This window comes from Malus domestica, chromosome 03, assembly GCF_042453785.1.
Source record: "Malus domestica chromosome 03, GDT2T_hap1".
Classification (NCBI taxonomy): domain Eukaryota; kingdom Viridiplantae; phylum Streptophyta; class Magnoliopsida; order Rosales; family Rosaceae; genus Malus; species Malus domestica.
In genome coordinates, this window is record NC_091663.1 from 23,671,765 (window position 1) to 23,689,461 (window position 17,697).

The 17,697-nt window shown below is 38.3% G+C and overlaps 1 protein-coding gene across 1 annotated transcript; it reads left to right on the top strand.

Moving 5' to 3' along the window:
• On the top strand, positions 1–1,220 carry LOC139194739 (uncharacterized). Its single transcript, XM_070819645.1, has 2 exons — positions 1–239; positions 374–1,220. The coding sequence occupies exons 1-2, from the start codon at positions 1–3 to the stop codon at positions 1,218–1,220; spliced, it is 1,086 nt and encodes a 361-aa protein (XP_070675746.1).
• Positions 1,221–17,697: the final 16,477 nt, after the last annotated feature.

A 17,697-nucleotide genomic window follows, 5' to 3' on the forward strand; every position in this document is an offset into this window, starting at 1 on the left:
ATGCCGATGAAGACTGAGCTTCTCAAGAGTGCTTTGGCTTCTTTATGGAAGCTTCACAATTCATGGAAACTGGTACCTCTTGGCAAGGGCTATTTTGATCTTCACTTTTCCAGCGAAGAAGATATGAGAAGAGTGTGGGGGGTGGTGGAACCTGTACACTTCAATTTGGTCTTTTTAGGCTGTCTCAATGGCAACCAGATTTCAAACCTGGTGATGTCCTTCCCCAAACACATGCTCAGGTATGGATCAAAATATATGGCCTAAGTCAAGAGTATTGGCACCCTCGCATTCTTATGGAAATTGCTCGTGGGGTGGGTACCCCACTCCAGTTGGATCATGCTACACATGAAAAGTTATATGGTTATTATGCTAGAATTTTGGTCGATGTGGATCTTTCTGCTGATTTGCCTTCGACTATTATGGTTGAGCGGGAACAACATGGTTTTTCTGTTGATATTATTTATGAGAATTTGCCACCAACCTGTGGTCATTGTGGTGTAATTGGCCATAATACAAACAAATGCCGGCATTTAAAGGGTAATCATTCTGATGGGATGCATCCGCATGTTGAGGCGCATCGTCGTGGACGATCACCAACTCGTCAAGTTTATCGTCCAAAACCATCGGCTAAGACTGTTTCTCCTCCAGGTGATACTATACACATGGAACGTTCCCCTTCAGTTGAAATTCTTCACAATAATCGTTCTACTGGACTTAATAATGATATGGGAGCCCCACTTTGTAGCTCTCTTGAGCAACGCCATACTGAACAAGTCAACGATTTTGCGAATCAAATACTAATGACTGTTGTGAATAATGAGCTAAGGGTGTTGGCTGACAAGGTCATTGATTCATCAACAGATCCTCATGGTCACCTAGAGACAATTTCAGATAGACAGCTTCTAAAGGTACAACCAACCAATATTATTAATGATTCCCCTTCTTGCAACTTGAATGATACTCTTTCAGAGGAGATGAGAGATGTGCCTTCGGAAGAAATAAATATCGACCACAATGTTGATGTTGATGTCCCACCTGGTTTTGGTTTGAGGAAAGAGATCAATGTTGTGGATGCAGGGAAGGATTCAAATGACTTTACTCTAGTTCTTAGTAAATCCCAGCAAAAGAAACAAAAGAAAAACCAAAAAGTTGATGCATGTAGGCAAGAAGAACCCTATGTTACAAGGGCAGGAAGACAAGTTATTTCTACCTCCAAATGAAGCTAGTTTATTGGAATATTCGCGGTATTGGTAATTCCGATACACGTACGGAGCTTTCTAATGTTTGCCACTCTCATCATCCTGACTTGGTTTGCATCTCTGAACCTATGGTTACTTTTGATTCTATTCCTTCTGCTTATTGGAATTCATTAGGTCTCTCTTTACTTACTATCAATAACAGGGATGATTTATTGCCTAATATTTGGGTTTTGTACTCTACGGACTATTGTTCTCCTACTGTGATTTCTTCTTCAGGGCAACAAGTTACTTTTCAGACTTCTTTTGAGGGTGTTCTTTCTCAGTTTACTATTGTTTATGCGGCTACTACCTCGACTCTTCGTCGTGTTTTATGGTGTGACCTCTTAAATATCCGTTCTAATACTACAATGCCGTGGATGGCAATTGGTGACTTTAATGCTATCCTTGGAGCGCATGAGCAAATGGGTGGTCACTTGCCTGCTCGAACTTCATGTGAGGACTTTCGCAGTACTACTGAGCTTTGTGACTTTACTCATATGGATACTACTGGTGTTTTTTACACTTGGACTAATGGTTGGAATGTCCGTGGTTACATGGAGAGGCGTCTTGACCGCTCTCTTTGTGACACACGTTGGTTACATTCTTGGCCTTATACTAGTTGTTGTGCTTTACCCAGGATCGTTTCTGATCATAATTGTCTAGTTTTCTCGGCTTCTGTTATTCGTCTTAGAGGTCCGCGACCTTTTCGGTTTCAGTCCATGTGGACTTTACATTCAGAATTTTCTGGTTTGGTTGCTAAGTGTTGGCAATCAACTGTTGTCTATGGGTGTCCCATGTTTGTTATGTTGGAAAAGCTTAAGGCCCTTAAGCGCTGTCTTCGAGTTTGGAACTCTAGTGTTTTTGGCGATGTCCATAGAAATGTCACTTTTGCTAAAGAAAGACTTCAGAATATCCAAAATAGTATTTCTTCTGATGGGAATTCGCAAGAGAAGTTTAATGAGGAAGTTGTGGCTAAGACGGCTGTCCTCGATGCTCTTCAGATGCAAGAAGCTTTTTGGCATGACCGTGCTCGAGTTAAATGGCTCACTGAGGGTGATCGTAATACCGCTTTTTTCCATGCTTATGCTCGAGGTAGGCATTCTTCCTCCAGGATTGTAAATCTTTTAGATGGTGAAAATGTACTCTCTTCACATACTGCTATTGTTGATCATGTGGTAAACTTTTATCAGTCTTTATATAATTCTTCGTTCACCCCAACTGGAATTGAGGATGTTTGTGGTGTAATACCACCTATGGTTAGTGAAGAGGAAAATCTTTCTCTTTCTTGTTTACCTTCAGCAGATGAAATTAGAAGTGTTGTCTTTTCTATGGATCCTTCGAGTGCTCCAGGACCTGATGGTTTTCCTGGTTCCTTTTATCAGTCATGCTGGGATATTGTTGGTTTAGATGTGATTGCTTTTGTACAAGATTTTTTTAAGCGTGGATGGCTTTATCCCAATGCCAATTGCAATTTTGTGGTGCTTATCCCTAAAGTAGAAGGTGTTGCCACAATTGCTCAGTATCGGCCCATTGCTCTTGCTAACTTTCTGTTCAAAATTATCCCCAAGATTCTTGCTGATCGGCTCAGCCCAATTGCCACTCGCATTATTTCTCCTCAACAAACGGCATTTTTGAAAGGTAGACGTATTTCTGATTGCATTGGGCTAGTTTCAGAAGGGTTCAATTTTATGGACAAAAAGGCTTTTGGAGGTAATGTAGGCATAAAAGTCGACATCGCTAAAGCTTTTGATACTTTGAACTGGGATTTTCTTCTCCATGTGCTTTCTAGTTTTGGTTTTTCTAGTATCTTTGTGGATTGGGTGCGGGTTTTATTACAGTCAGCTCGCCTTTCAATTCTGGTAAATGGCACACCGCATGGGTTTTTCTCTTGCTCCCGAGGGGTACGTCAGGGTGACCCTCTTTCTCCACTTCTTTTTTGTCTAGCAGAGGAAGCTTTGAGTAGAAGTTTATCTTCGCTTTTCTCTACTGGAAGGATTACTTCTATTTCAGCTCCGCGAGGTTGTTGCCCTCCTACTCATGTGTTATATGCTGATGATCTTTTCATTTTTTGTCGTGGGAATGTTCGATCTCTTTGTTCTCTTCGAAATTTCTTGGATAAGTATGGTTGTGCATCAGGGCAACTTGTTAATGCATCTAAGAGTACTTTTTATCTCGGCTTTTCCTCAGCCCATCGTAAAGCTCATGTTTCTAGGCATCTTGGCTTTCGTTTGGGTGTTGTTCCTTTCACTTATCTTGGGGTACCCATTTTTCGCGGTAAGCCAAAGAGAATTCACTTTCAAGCTTTGGTAGACAAGGCTAAAGCTCGCCTCTCGGGTTGGAAAGGTAAACTTCTCTCAATGGCTGGACGATTTCAATTGGTACAGTCTGTTTATCAAAGCTTATTTCTCCATAGCTTCTCAGTTTATCAATTGCCATCTTGCATTTTAAAGCATCTTTCTGCTTGCGCAAGGAATTTTATTTGGTCAGGGGATTTATCTTCCCGAAAATTGGTAACAGTTGATTGGAGTATGGTGTGTGGACCTAAAAAAGAAGGTGGGCTTGGTCTTCGTGATTTAGCTTCTTTGAATTTAACGGCTTTGCTTAGTTTTGGATGGGATGCTTTACAATCTTACTCTTTGTGGGGTTCTTTTGCTCGTCAGCGTTTTCCTCTTTCGCCTTACAGAAATCAAAATATCTATTTACGGTCTTCTGTGTGGCATGGTTTGAAGCGTGCTTTGCCTATTTTGAATAATAATAGTCGTTGGATTATTGGTGATGGGAGGTCAGTTTCCTTTTGGTTTGACAAATGGTTGGATGAGCCTATTATTAGTCCTTCTTTATTTTCGGTCATTTCACCTAAGGTTCTTCCTCGGGTTTCAGATGTTATTGAAGCACAAAGTTGGTCTTTGCCAGATTATTTTTCAAATTTATTCCCTTCAATTGTGCAACAGATTTTACGTTTACCTTTGCCTTTAAATGCTAAGGATGACAAATTGATTTGGGAGCCCTCACCTACTGGGAAGTTTTCTTTTTCTTCTGGTTATCACCTTATTCGAATGAGACATAGTGATTGTGCTTGGGCTAAGGTTATCTGGCAACATTTTATTCCGCCACGACTATCTATTTTGGCTTGGAGGCTTTTTCATGATAAACTTCCTACGGAAGATGCGTTACAACGACGTGGTATTTCTTTGGCATCCATTTGTTGTTTATGTCATAATTCTGAAGAATCTACTGCTCATCTTTTCTTTGGATGTCGGATATCTAGGCAACTTTGGAGGTGGTTAGTATGTCAATTTGGTACATCTTTACCTCTTCCAGATTCTTTGGTTGCTTTTTGGGATGTATATGTTCGTAAGCCATTTTCCAAACAATTGCACAATCTATGGATTTTTGCGGGTCTTTCTACTATTTCAGCTATTTGGAAGGCTCGAAATAAATTTATTTTTGAGGGTCGTCCAATCTATTTTCATCGTCTTTGCATGTCTATTAATTCGGCGATTGTTCATGGTGGGAAGTTTATTCCTGGTTATTCTCAGGGTTTTGACACTCGAATCATTTATTCTTTGGGGATCCAACCTATCCCTCGCAAGGCTCCTACTATTCTTCCTGTCCTTTGGTCTCCTCCTTGGTTTCCTTGGGTTAAGCTTAATACAGATGGTTTGTCTAAAGGAAATCCCGGTCCTGCTGCATGTGGAGGAGTTTTCAGGAATTGCCATGGTCGTTTTCTCGGAGGTTTCTGTCAACGGATTGGTCATTGCAACTCTTTTTTTGCAGAGTTATCAGCAATTATTATTGGTATTGAGTTTGCTTATCAGCGGGGTTGGCACTGTCTTTGGTTGGAAAGTGATAGTTCTAGTGTTATTTCTGCTCTTCAATCATCTGATTTTGATCCTCCTTGGCCTCTTCATACGCAATGGTCTATTTGTTTGGATCGCATTCAGAAAATGACTTTCTACGCATCTCACATATATCGAGAAGGAAATCTTGTTGCGGACAATTTTGCTAACATGGGCTTGTCTTCTCCATCTTTAACATGGCATGATTCTCCTCCGATGGCGGTTCGTGCTACTCTGTTTTCTGACTATGTTGGCTTGCCTGGTTACCGCTTCTCAAATTAATGTGCATGTCGGCATCCAGGTTTGTCTCACTTTCCTTTTTTTCTCCTATCTTTATGGTGTTGTTTGATTTGTTTTGCAGGTTTAGACCTTCATGTTTGGTTCTAGAGGGGTTAGGTTTCATGTCCCCCCCTCTTTTCTTTGTATCATTCTCATTTTTTGTTTCTAGAAGGGTAAGGTTTATGTCCCCCCTTCTTTCTAGTGTATTCCTTTTTGTTATCTCTGTTTTTTGGAGGGGTAAGGTTTATGTCCCCCCCTGACTAGGTGTACCTTGTTTTTTCGTTATCAATAAAATTACCCTCGTACCGTCGAGGTTTTCCAAAAAAAAAAAAAAAAAAAAAAAAAAAGAAAAAAAAAAAGAAGAAGCATGTTGATCATCTTCTTTGGTGATTGGATGAGTTCAGACTCTAGTGAGTTGTGTGCGAATTTCTAAGTTCTCAGATTTTAAGAACTTAATTTTTTTATTTTATTTGATTTACTTCTCTTTGTAAATCTTTGACAGTAATTTCTTTCGTTGGTTTATTAAACCGTTCAAGTGTTGTGTTAAGACTGATCTTTTGAGATGATTGAGGTTGACTGGTACTAGTTTCTTCTTTAGAGACTAGTTTTTTAAGTTTTCTCAAATGAAAAGACTTTAATTCTGGGTCATCGACCTTACTGATTAATTATATAAGAAGATCTTTTTGTTCTTCTTGTTTATTTAAAACTGAAATTTTGTTATTACAACAAGCATCGGTACATCCAAATTTAACATCTGGATATGACATGGTACTTGAGGTTTTGTCTGAAGAGGATGAATTGAAATCATTTTCAGATTGACTATTGTCAGTATATTTTAATTCCAAAACTTGGATTCATTGATTATGTTCTTCCTCAAAGAGTTTAAGTTGATTGATAGTTTTCTTAACTCGACATTTGTTTGCGTAATGACCAAATTTACCACACTTGTAGCATCTTCCTTTTTGGTCCTGGGTTTTGGAGTGAGATTTGCCGAAAGGCTTTTTCTTCCATTTGTTTGATTTAGGTTTTTCATAAAACTTATTAGTTTCAAAACTTTTGTTATTATTTTTGAAATATTTCTTTTTGGAGTATTTGTTTGGATACCGGTTTGGATACTTATTGTAAGTATCTGACCGTTTCTTTTTGTTTGAATGAGAAATAGGGGGTAATCCATATTGTTCACAGAACGTTCCTAATTCATATTTAGCTATTGACTTGTCTTTATTAACTTGTTTTGAGATTTTCATGTCGATACACATTTTCAAGCCTTCTTTTTGGATTATGTTCACAATGTTTCCATAGGTAAGGGTATGATATAGTATGACACCTTCTTTATTGACTAAAACATTTCTGATTTTATGAGCAAAAAGATTTGGTAATCCATTTATAAATTTTTCTTTCCAGAAATGTTGATTACTATCTTCTCTGAGCATAACTCTTGACATAACAACATCTTTATACCATCTAAAGTCGCTTAAGGTTGGGCACCTTAAATTACTTAGTTGGTCGTGTATTCTAGAAGTGACATTATTGAGAGTTCCAATAAAATGTTCTATGATTATGAAGAGTAATGTGTTGACTGCGTCAGGGACACCTTGTCCAATGACTTCATCAAAAATAGGTAATCCTTCTTCATCCTTTTTAATTGCAAATTTTATTTCATTTCGTGATTGCTCAGTGAGATGTTTCTCCCACCAAGAATGAAGTATTCCAGTAAAACTGGTGACCAAAAGGTCGACAACTTGTGTTTGAGTAAGATTATGATTGGTAATATAACTATTAGCAATCATAGAGATGTGTTGTAATTTGTTGAGAAGTTCTTGCTCTAACAATCCATCTATATTCCATTCATAGAGTTTGTCAGATGATACAGAGAATTGGTTTTGAATATTTCGTTCTTCAAATTGAATATCTAGGGGTGTAGGTCTGGGATACCAGTTTTTAGTAAGTGAGGTTGGGTTGACTTTTCGATGCGTAATACACTTGAGTTCAAGATTTTGGAAAGCCTTTTCCACTTTTGTAATGGAATCTGCTTCAGTTTTATTTTCTGAATCCTGGATTGAAGGAATTGTTTCTTTTGTGGATTCATCTGATATTGTAAGACATTAACTGTCTTTTCTAACGCTAGTAGCATTTGATCAATACGTTGGTTAGTTGAAAGTGTTTTCAAAGCAGTTGTTTTGGAAGATGATGACTCTGGGAAATTGAGCAGAGGTTTTTCTTTGTGAATTGATTTTGGTTGAGACAATTTGTCAATTTTGTCTAATTGTTTACCAATGGTTTGTAAACTCTGGTTTGAAAAATTATTTTGTTCAATAATTGGCTTAACGCCGGCATCATCTTTAGGGAGTTTAAATGGAGTAGCTGGTACTTGGGCATTACCCGTTTTGACTAAAATCGTTTATGGGGGAGGATGACTGGAGGAAATCAAAGTTTTATCCTCTTTAACCCAGTTTTTGATAGAAGCGTATTTATGCGCCTTAGTTAGCTAGTTCTTATGCATTTTCGTTATGTTTTCTTAGTTTAAAGTAGTCTTTTAAGCTAGTTTCATGTGTTTTCAGGTTTTAAGGGCATATTACATAAAATGATGCAATTTGGAGCCTTTTGGAGCAAAATGGAGCTTGGAATGGAAGTCACATACTTGGAGCTAAGGGAATGGACGAGAATGAAGATTTGAAGATTTAAGGAGTCCTAGTTGAAGAAGGATTCCTAATCAATGAAGGATTCCTAATTGAAGAGGGATTCCTAATCGACGGAGGAGTCATAGTTAAAGATGGATTCCTAGAAGAATGAGGATTCCTACTTAAACAAGGTTTCCTACTTGAAGTAGGAAAGTTAAGCCTAGAAGTTTCCTATTTTGGGTTAAACTTTCCTAAACCTAGATGGCCTTAAGTTCCAGATATTTTGAAGGTTTCCTAATCATTTTTAGAGACAAAAGAAGGTTCTAGAACACTCCCCATAAGGTGCCGCACCTAGCCTTCTAGAAACCCCTTGTTCCTTGCCTTGCAAGGCATTCTAGAAGCCTTATCCTTCCTCTCCTTATCTAGCTGCACCTTCTTCCCCTTTTCCCCTTTCAATTCTGATTTCTTAGCCTTTTTCCTTGTGGATTTGGATTCTAGAAGTCCATATCTGATTCCCCTAGGGTTTTAAGTGCCTATATATACTCATATCAACCCCTAGATCAAACCACCACCTCTCATACACAACCATTCATGCCAGAAATCAATCCTTGCTTTCTGCCGCACCTTTCCATCACCATAGTCCCTAATTTCTGCCCAAAATCATCCCTAGCCGTACCCCCCATCAACCCTATACGCCATCACCCATTCCCCATCCATTCTCCACCATTTAAATAACCCAAAGAACCTGTCTAACGTCCAAGTGCCGTGGCAAAGAGAAGGAGGAACCTTGGAGCGTGCTTGCCATTCAAGTCCGAGTTGCTGGGAGTTTTAGGTGTTTCCTTTCCTTTGATTTCAATGTTTAAATTCTATACTCTTTGTTTCATACGTATGAGGAACTAAACCCCCCTATGGCTAGGGGGGATTCGAAACCATGATTATGCTTGCTATATGATTTGATTACTTCTAATTGCGTTTCATAAGTTGTGGATTCAATTTACTTATCTATATGAATTAAAACTGATTTGTGTATGTTGGTTGAGAGTGCACACTTAATTTTCATGCATGAGTTTGATGCTAGAATGTAAGGGAGTTTCACCTAATCGTTATGAACTTATATTCATAAGTAGTAAAAGTTGTTGATCACAATTGCGTTAAGTGAATTCTTGGCATAAGTTTCATGTGCTTTCATAGTTACGAGTGCCTCGTCAATACTTATGATTTCCATTGAACGTAATGATCTTTGATTGTATCTCTATTATGCGCTTTCATGTAGGGAACTTTTGAGGAATAATTTGGTTGCGATGCACTTTTTCCGTCCAAATCATTGATACTAGGGAAATCTGAAAGTTAATTTAAGCGGACCTAATTAACTTGGAGTGTTGAGTATTCATGGTTTATTGAATTGCAATTAGAAATTGTTTTGTATGCAAGTATAACATGTGTGGAGAAGAACCCCTTAGCTAGTCTTCCATCCATTCCCTTTCACCAAATTCGTTTTAAAATCTGCTCTAGTTTACAAAGTTTTGTTTTGTTTTTAAATTCGTCCAAAATCAATCCCCATTTACTTTGTTGAGTCCTATTAGCTAGAAGTCAAGTTAGTTTGTGTTTTTAAGTGTCTTGAGTCAAGTTAAACCCAATTTTCGTCCAAATTTGTGTTTGTGTTTAAAACTGCCCAGATTGTGGTTTTAAGGCAGTTTTGAGTGTTTCTGGGCTGTTTTGAGTCTTTAGGTTTGTTTTAGTGTTTTAGAGTTTAGTTTTGCTTTCTTTGAGTTTAGTTTAGTGTTTTAAACTTGTTTTTACGTATTTGAGTAAGTTTTCAAGTGATTTAGCAATCCCTCCTAATCCCTGGTCTAGAACGATCCCTACTTACATACTTTGCTGCAATTGATAAAAAGAGGGTGTAATTTGTGTGCTTATATATTTCACACCAAATTTTGGTGCCGTTGCCGGGGATTAGCAACTTTGCTAATCCCTTGGATTGCTTTATTTCTGTTTTAATTCGTTCCAGATTTTGAGTTTGTTTTGTTTTCTTGTTTTAGGTACTAGTTTATGACTCGGAGTTCTCATCCGATTCATGAAAACATCTTGGACTTTGACGACGATTTTGAGCGAGAATTGAGACGAAAAAGGAAGAATCCAGAACCTAGTGAATCAAGTTCAAATTCAGAAGCCGAAGTTGAGTCTGAGGAAGAGCAACCCACGGCAAGAGTGGGTGAAGAAGAACAAGCCATGGCAGTGGACAACCGAACAATCAAGGAGCTTTCGACTTCGGGATTGGACAATGCCGCCCCCCTATGCATCCAATACCCCGCAGCTGCCCAAGGAAAGACCGAAGAATTCAAGTTGAAGTCAAGTTTGCTACACCACATTCCGAAGTACCATGGGTTGTCCATGGAGGATCCTAACAAGCACTTGAAAGAGTTCGAGGTGGTGTGTTCAAGCATGACTCCAATTAACGTCGATGGGAGCATATTGAAGATGAAGGCCTTTCCCTTTTCTCTCTTGGAGAAAGCGAAAGATTAGTTGTATGAATTAGCTCCCGGAACTGTCACATCTTGGGAGAGCATGAAACGAGCTTTCTTAGAGAAGTTTTTCCCAACTTCTCGAGTCATCCTCCTACGAAAAAGGATAAGTGGAATTCAACAAGAAGAAGGTGAGTCTTTTCCTACGTATTATGAACGTTTTAAATCTCTTGTTGCTTCTTGTCCACAGCATCAAATGAAGGAGGAGCTTCTTCTACAATACTTCTACGAGGGACTTCTACCAATTGAACGTCAAATGCTAGATGCCTCGACGGGAAGAGCTTTGGTGGACAAGACCCCCATGGCAGCAAAGACTTTGATTGCCAATCGAGTGTTGAATGCTCAACAATACGAAGGTGTTGGACAAAGAGGCACCCCACGGCAACACCAAGTGAATGAGGTAAGTGCCATAACCGAACTTCAAAATCAAATGGCTAACCTTACTACGTTGCTTTCTCAGGTTGTGGAAGGGCCAAAAGTTCAAAATGTAAGTGCGTATGGCGTATGTTCCATGCAAGGACACCCTGCGGACAAGTGCCCACAATTGATTGAGAACGGAGGGTGGGAGACCCTCAATGCCGTGGGTTTTGGGCAGCAATACCAACAAAGGAGTGATCCCTTTTCCAATACCTACAATCCCGGTTGGCGTGATCATCCAAATTTCAAATGGCGAGAACCCCAACAAGGCCAACAACAAAGCGGATTTAGGCAACAACCCCCGGGTTTCTATCAAAAGCAGTTTGCACCCACACAACCTCAAGCACAACCTACCCAAACCAATTCAGGTTCATCCATTGATAATGATCAGATTTTTCAATTACTAACTTCTATGGCGCATGGTATGCAAAATAGAGACAAAAGGATGGATGAGTTGGAGAAGCAAGTAGGGCAGATTACGGAGTTCATGGGCCAATTTCGAGAGCAAGGCAAGTTGCCAAGTTCAACTGTTGTCAATCCGAGGGGAGGAGTCGAAACTGCCAAGGCTATCATGCTAAGAAGTGGGAAAGAAGTAGGAACCGAGCCAAAACCATCCAAACCTGCCCTCAAGGAGGACGAGAAGTTGCAAATAGAAGAGAAAGAGCAAGCAAAGGCCACGGCAAGGATTGAGCAATCCTTGCCGCAACAACCCAAGCCATCCAATTCGGCCAATAAGGGTAAGGAAGGTACAATTCAAGTTAATTCTAATGTTATTCCTCCGGATGTACCCTTTCCTAGCAGATTTTTGCAAGCCAAGAACGAAGAAGAGGAAAAAGACGTTCTTGAGACGTTTAGGAAGGTGCATGTCAATATCCCACTCCTTGATGCATAAAGAAAATCCCGAAGTATGCCAAGTTTTTTAAGAAGCTTTGTACAACAAGGAAACGGATTCGGGAGAAAGAGTTGGTACACGTAAGTGAGAATGTATCTGCATTGTTGCAAAGAAAGTTACCACCTAAATGCAAAGATCCAGGTAGTTTCACTATCCCTTGTGTTATTGGCAATACGAGGTTTGATCATGCTATGTTAGATTTAGGTGCATCTATAAATGTCATGCCATATTCTGTTTATGCATCTATGAATCTAGGAAAGCTTAAAAATGATGGTGTTATTATTCAATTAGCCGATCGATCTAATGCATATCCCAAATGAGTGTTGGAAGATGTTTTGGTGCAGGTAGACCATTTGATTTTTCCTGCTGCTTGATATGGAGGACTCAACCCACTCTCCACCATCACCACTCTTACTTGGACGACCATTCATGAAAACGGCTCAAACCAAGATTGACGTGGCCAAGGGAGCAGTAACTATGGCCTTTGGTGGTGATATGATTAACTTTAAGATTTCTGAATCGGTTGAGAATACTAATGATGTTCGTTCTTGTTGTGCTATTAATGTAATTGAAAATATAGGGCAGGAATGTTCAACACTAGTCAACAAGAATGTACCACAACCCACCATCGAGGAAGGAATTGGAGTGAACAACAAAGAGTGCACGACCCTAACCTTGAAATCACCAAATCTGGCCGAGTGCACCCCTTGTGCATATGTCCATAGTGCTACCACTTCTTTGTCGTACAAAGGTAAGCCACCTATTCCAATTTCGATTCCCATTTCAACTAATAGGTTGTTACCTTGTATGGCGCAGGTACCTAATCGAAGTCAACGTGGTGGGAGAGTTCGTGTTGATTTAGAGAAGCAAAACACGACAATAAGAAAGGATCATTATCCCATCTCATTCAAAGACCCAAAGAATGAAGTATTTCGTAGGACAGGTTGGGGGAAAACCCCTCCATGCCGTGGGGTTCCATAAACCTTCAATAAAGCATCGTCCGGTTGCAAGACGTTAAAGAAAGCACTACTTGGGAGGCAACCCATGCATTCAACCTAGAGCGCACTCCAATTCCAGATTTGCGTTCCTAAACCCTTCTCTTTGTTGTTTATTTTGTTTCTGCCATGTTTAGTGTGTTAGTTGCTATTTGTTTGTTTTACTTGTTATTTGTATGAGTCTATGCTTGAAACATTGAGGACAATGTTTGATTTAAGTGTGGGGGGGGGGGGGGGGTAACCAAAGTGTTTGGATAAAAATTCGTAGGGTTTTGTCACCCATAATTTCAAATGTTGTTTCTTGCTGTTTTAGGTATTTTTAGGCTGTTTTGAAGTGTTTTAGTGTGTGTTGACATAAAAATTAAAAAATCCCATAAAAATTTGAAAAAATGTTTTGAAAAAACCCAAAAAAAGTCGTTTTAAAGTTGTTTTGTGTGTTTGTTTGTGTCTTAGGGTACCTTCCAACACAATGATGAGGATTCGGTTTTTAAGCGCATGACTGTTAAAGAGAGTTATAAACGTGGATGAAAGTTTGATTTACTCTTTGGTTTATGCTTGGTTGTGGTTATAACTTATGAATTCACACGTAATCATAAAGAAAAAAAATTAGTTTTTGTAACATGCTTGAAGGAAGGAACTCAAACAAACGCTACAACCTTGTAAGACTTGAGCCTAAATGTTTATTTGGAGAGTTAAAATCTGTGCATTCTTGTTTTCTAAAGTCGTTGCATGATCTCATTATTCCTTGCTTGGTTACTACTTAGAAGGCGTTTCATCATTTAGTTCCAAATGCTAGAACTCATGCCAATTTCATTCAAAACATGTTATTGAATTGCATAACACATATTCAAGATGAAATTAGTAGTTACCACCATAGCCAAAAAGCCATCATTCCATGCATGTGTTTTTGTAGGTTTAACCCCGTTGAGCCTTGTTTAGCCTATGCTGTTTGTTAACCCACATTATCCTTACCTAGCCTAGATTAGGATTATCCATACCCTTGTTCTTAAAGCATAGTTAAGCATGATTCAAGATGAATTCCTTTTGATCATGGTAGTGCAGAAAACAAGTGTGGGGGAAGGATTCTTGATATGGGTGGGTGCCAAGGTTCATATGGTGGCACAGGAAGAAAGAAAAAAAAAATTCGTGCAAAATAGAAAGAAAAAAGAAAAAGTTGTGAAAAGTGTGAAAAGGAGTTGGAAGAGTATAAAAATGAGCTCTAAGTTGTTGGTTGTTGAAGAAAGGGTCCAAAACAATGAATTTGATCCTAAGTGTTGCTTGAATTTCCCCTTTGTGTTTAAAATTGATTTATGCACTCTAAAAGTGAATTCTACGTGTCTATTGCTTTGCTTGCTATTGTTTTAAGAATGTTTGTTTATCCTTTACCCTTCTTTGTTAACCAATACCCCAAGCCCTGTTATAACATTTGACTTTAAATCTTGACTGTTATGTGTTTCAATTTGTGGAGTTTAAAATTGGTATGAGCATATGGTGTCATTGGTTCTCGCATCTAAGTAGTAGCATTCCATTCATGAGATCATATTGATAAATATGCTTATTAACTCCGAAAAGTGCTTTCTTTGTTATACATATATGTGAGCGTTCGTTTTCATATTTACATCAATCTTCTCACATATAACTAGTATAGGGTGTGTAGTCAGAAAATCTGTGTGAAAATTGAGTGCATATCTAGTAAGGAATTGAGCAAATTCTCTAAGGCATGTTACTACATTCAAAATCATGTTTTAATTGGTTAAATGTGAAGTCGTACGTGGTGACTGTGATTAAGTAGGTGCTTAAGGGTGAAGATGACTAAAATCTGTGGTAATGATGATTTTTAACATGACATGTGCATTGGAAATCCCTGAGGCAATCGTTAGAAGGTTTAGGTTGTGTTTTACATGTTTTATTGTCGTTTACTTTGTTTTGTTTTGTTTTGCTCGAGGACTAGCAAAAGCTAAGTGTGGGGGAATTTGATAGAAGTGTATTTATGCGCCTTAGTTAGCTAGTTCTTATGCATTTTCGTTATGTTTTCTTAGTTTAAAGTAGTCTTTTAAGCTAGTTTCATGTGTTTTCAGGTTTTAAGGGCATATTACATAAAATGATGCAATTTGGAGCCTTTTGGAGCAAAATTGAGCTTGGAATGGGAGTCACATACTTGGAGCCAAGGGAATGGACGAGAATGAAGATTTGAAGATTTAAAGAGTCCTAGTTGAAGAAGGATTCCTAATCAACGAAGGATTCCTAATTGAAGAGGGATTCCTAATCGATAGAGGAGTCCTAGTTAAAGATGGATTCCTAGAAGAATGAGGATTCCTACTCAAACAAGGTTTCCTACTTGAAGTAGGAAAGTTAAGCCTAGAAGTTTCCTATTTTGGGTTAAACTTTCCTAAACCTAGATGGCCTTAAGTTCCAGATATTTTGGAGGTTTCCTAATCATTTTTAGAGACAAAAGAAGGTTTTAGAACACTCCCCATAAGGTGCCGCACCTAGCCTTCTAGAAACCCCTTGTTCCTTGCCTTGCAAGGCATGCTAGAAGCCTTATCCTTCCTCTCCTTATCTAGCCGCACCTTCTTACCCTTTTCCCCTTTCAATTCTGATTTCTTAGCCTTTTTCCTTGTGGATTTGGATTCTAGAAGTCCATATTTGATTCCCCTAGGGTTTTAAGTGCCTATATATACTCATATCAACCCCTAGATCAAACCACCACCTCTCATACATAACCATTCACGCCAGAAATCAATCCTTGCTTTCTGCCGCACCTTTCCATCACCATAGTCCCTAATTTCTGCCCAAAATCATCCCTAGCAGTACCCCCCATCAACCCTATACGCCATCACCCATTCCCCATCCATTCTCCACCATTTAAATAACCCAAAGAACCTGTCTAAAGTCCAAGTGCCGTGGCAAAGAGAATGAGGAACCTTGGAGCGTGCATGCCATTCAAGTCCGAGTTGCTGGGAGTTTTAGGTGTTTCCTTTCCTTTGATTTCAATGTTTAAATTCTATACTCTTTGTTTCATACGTATGAGGAACTAAACCCCCCCCCTTGGCTAGGGGGGATTCGAAACCATGATTATGCTTGCTATATGATTTGATTACTTCTAATTGTGTTTCATAAGTTGTGGATTCAATTTACTTATCTATATGAATTAAAACTGATTTGTGTATGTTGGTTGAGAGTGCACGCTTAATTTTCATGCATGAGTTTGATGCTAGAATGTAAGGGAGTTTCACCTAATCGTTATGAACTTATATTCATAAGTAGTAAAAGTTGTTGATCACAATTGCGTTAAGTGAATTCTTGGCATAAGTTTCATGCGCTTTCATAGTTACGAGTGCCTCGTCAATACTTATGATTTCCATTGAACGTAATGATCTTTGATTGTATCTCTATTATGTGCTTTCATGTAGGAAACTTTTGAGGAATAATTTGGTTGCGATGCGCTTTTTCCGTCCAATTCATTGATACTAGGGAAATCTGAAAGTTAATTTGAGCGGACCTAATTAACTTGGAGTGTTGAGTATTCATGGTTTATTGAATTGCAATTAGAAATCGTTTTGTATGCAAGTATAACATGTGTGGAGAAGAACCCCTTAGCTAGCCTTCCATCCATTCCCTTTCATCAAATTCGTTTTAAAATCTGCTCTAGTTTACAAAGTTTTGTTTTGTTTTTAAATTCGTCCAAAATCAATCCCCATTTACTTTGTTGAGTCATATTAGCTAGAAGTGAAGTTAGTTTGTGTTTTTAAGTGTCTTGAGTCAAGTTAAACCCAATTTTCGTCCAAATTTGTGTTTGTGTTTAAAACTGCCCAGATTGTGGTTTTAAGGCAATTTTAAGTGTTTTTGGGCTGTTTTGAGTCTTTAGGTTTGTTTTAGTGTTTTAGAGTTTAGTTTTGCTTTCTTTGAGTTTAGTTTAGTGTTTTAAACTTGTTTTTACGTATTTGAGTAAGTTTTCAAGTGATTTAGCAATCCCTCCTAATCCCCGGTCTAGAACGATCCCTACTTACATACTTTGCTACAATTGATAAAAAGAGGGTTTAATTTGTGTGCTTATATATTTCATACCAGTTTTCTTTGGTAATAACCTTCAAATCTTTTTTTTAGGAAAATCTTGTTTTGACTCAAAATATTTTTCAACAAAATCAAAGAAGAATATTTCAAATTTATATTTTTTTCATAAAATCTTTCCATTGGTGATAAATATCTAATTTTTGCTCTTGTGTATATTTACTTCTGAAAACATTTCTTCTTGGAATATTTTCTTCAGCTTCGATGTCAGCATTAAGTACTTTCCATCGAATTTTGAAAGGTTTGTTCAATACAAGTAATTGATGATTAATTTGGTTGGCTTCGAAATCAAATTCTGTTGGAGAGGTTTGTTCTCCTTGATTTTGGGTATGGGGTTGATAAACCGGATGGGTGACTTGGGAAGTAGTCTCAATTGATTTAAGTTTTATATTGATTAAATCATTGATTAATTCTTGTTGGGTAACAGTGGGGTTTGTTTCTACTGCTTTGGATTTCTTTTTTGCTAAAGAGTCGATAAAATCTTGATCTTGGTTTTGATTTGCCAAACTAGCAGAAGATGATCCAGCAAACGAATGTCTACTGGGAGTTAAAGGTCTTGGAATTGTGTGAGGTCGATCAAAGTTGATTTTGATAGTGCCATCAAAATATTGTTCAATGTTATCTAAAATAACAAGATTATTTTGAATGCCGACAGGCTTACTTTCGTTAATCAAACACCAATCTGAGGGTAGACTGATACCTGACCATCGAATGGTTTTGGGTATTTTAATGTTTGCATTATCATGATTGGTTTGAATAAGGAGTGTGTGATCTTTGGACTTTTGGCTAGCGCCTGAAAATTCATATTTGTGCTAGTAACTTT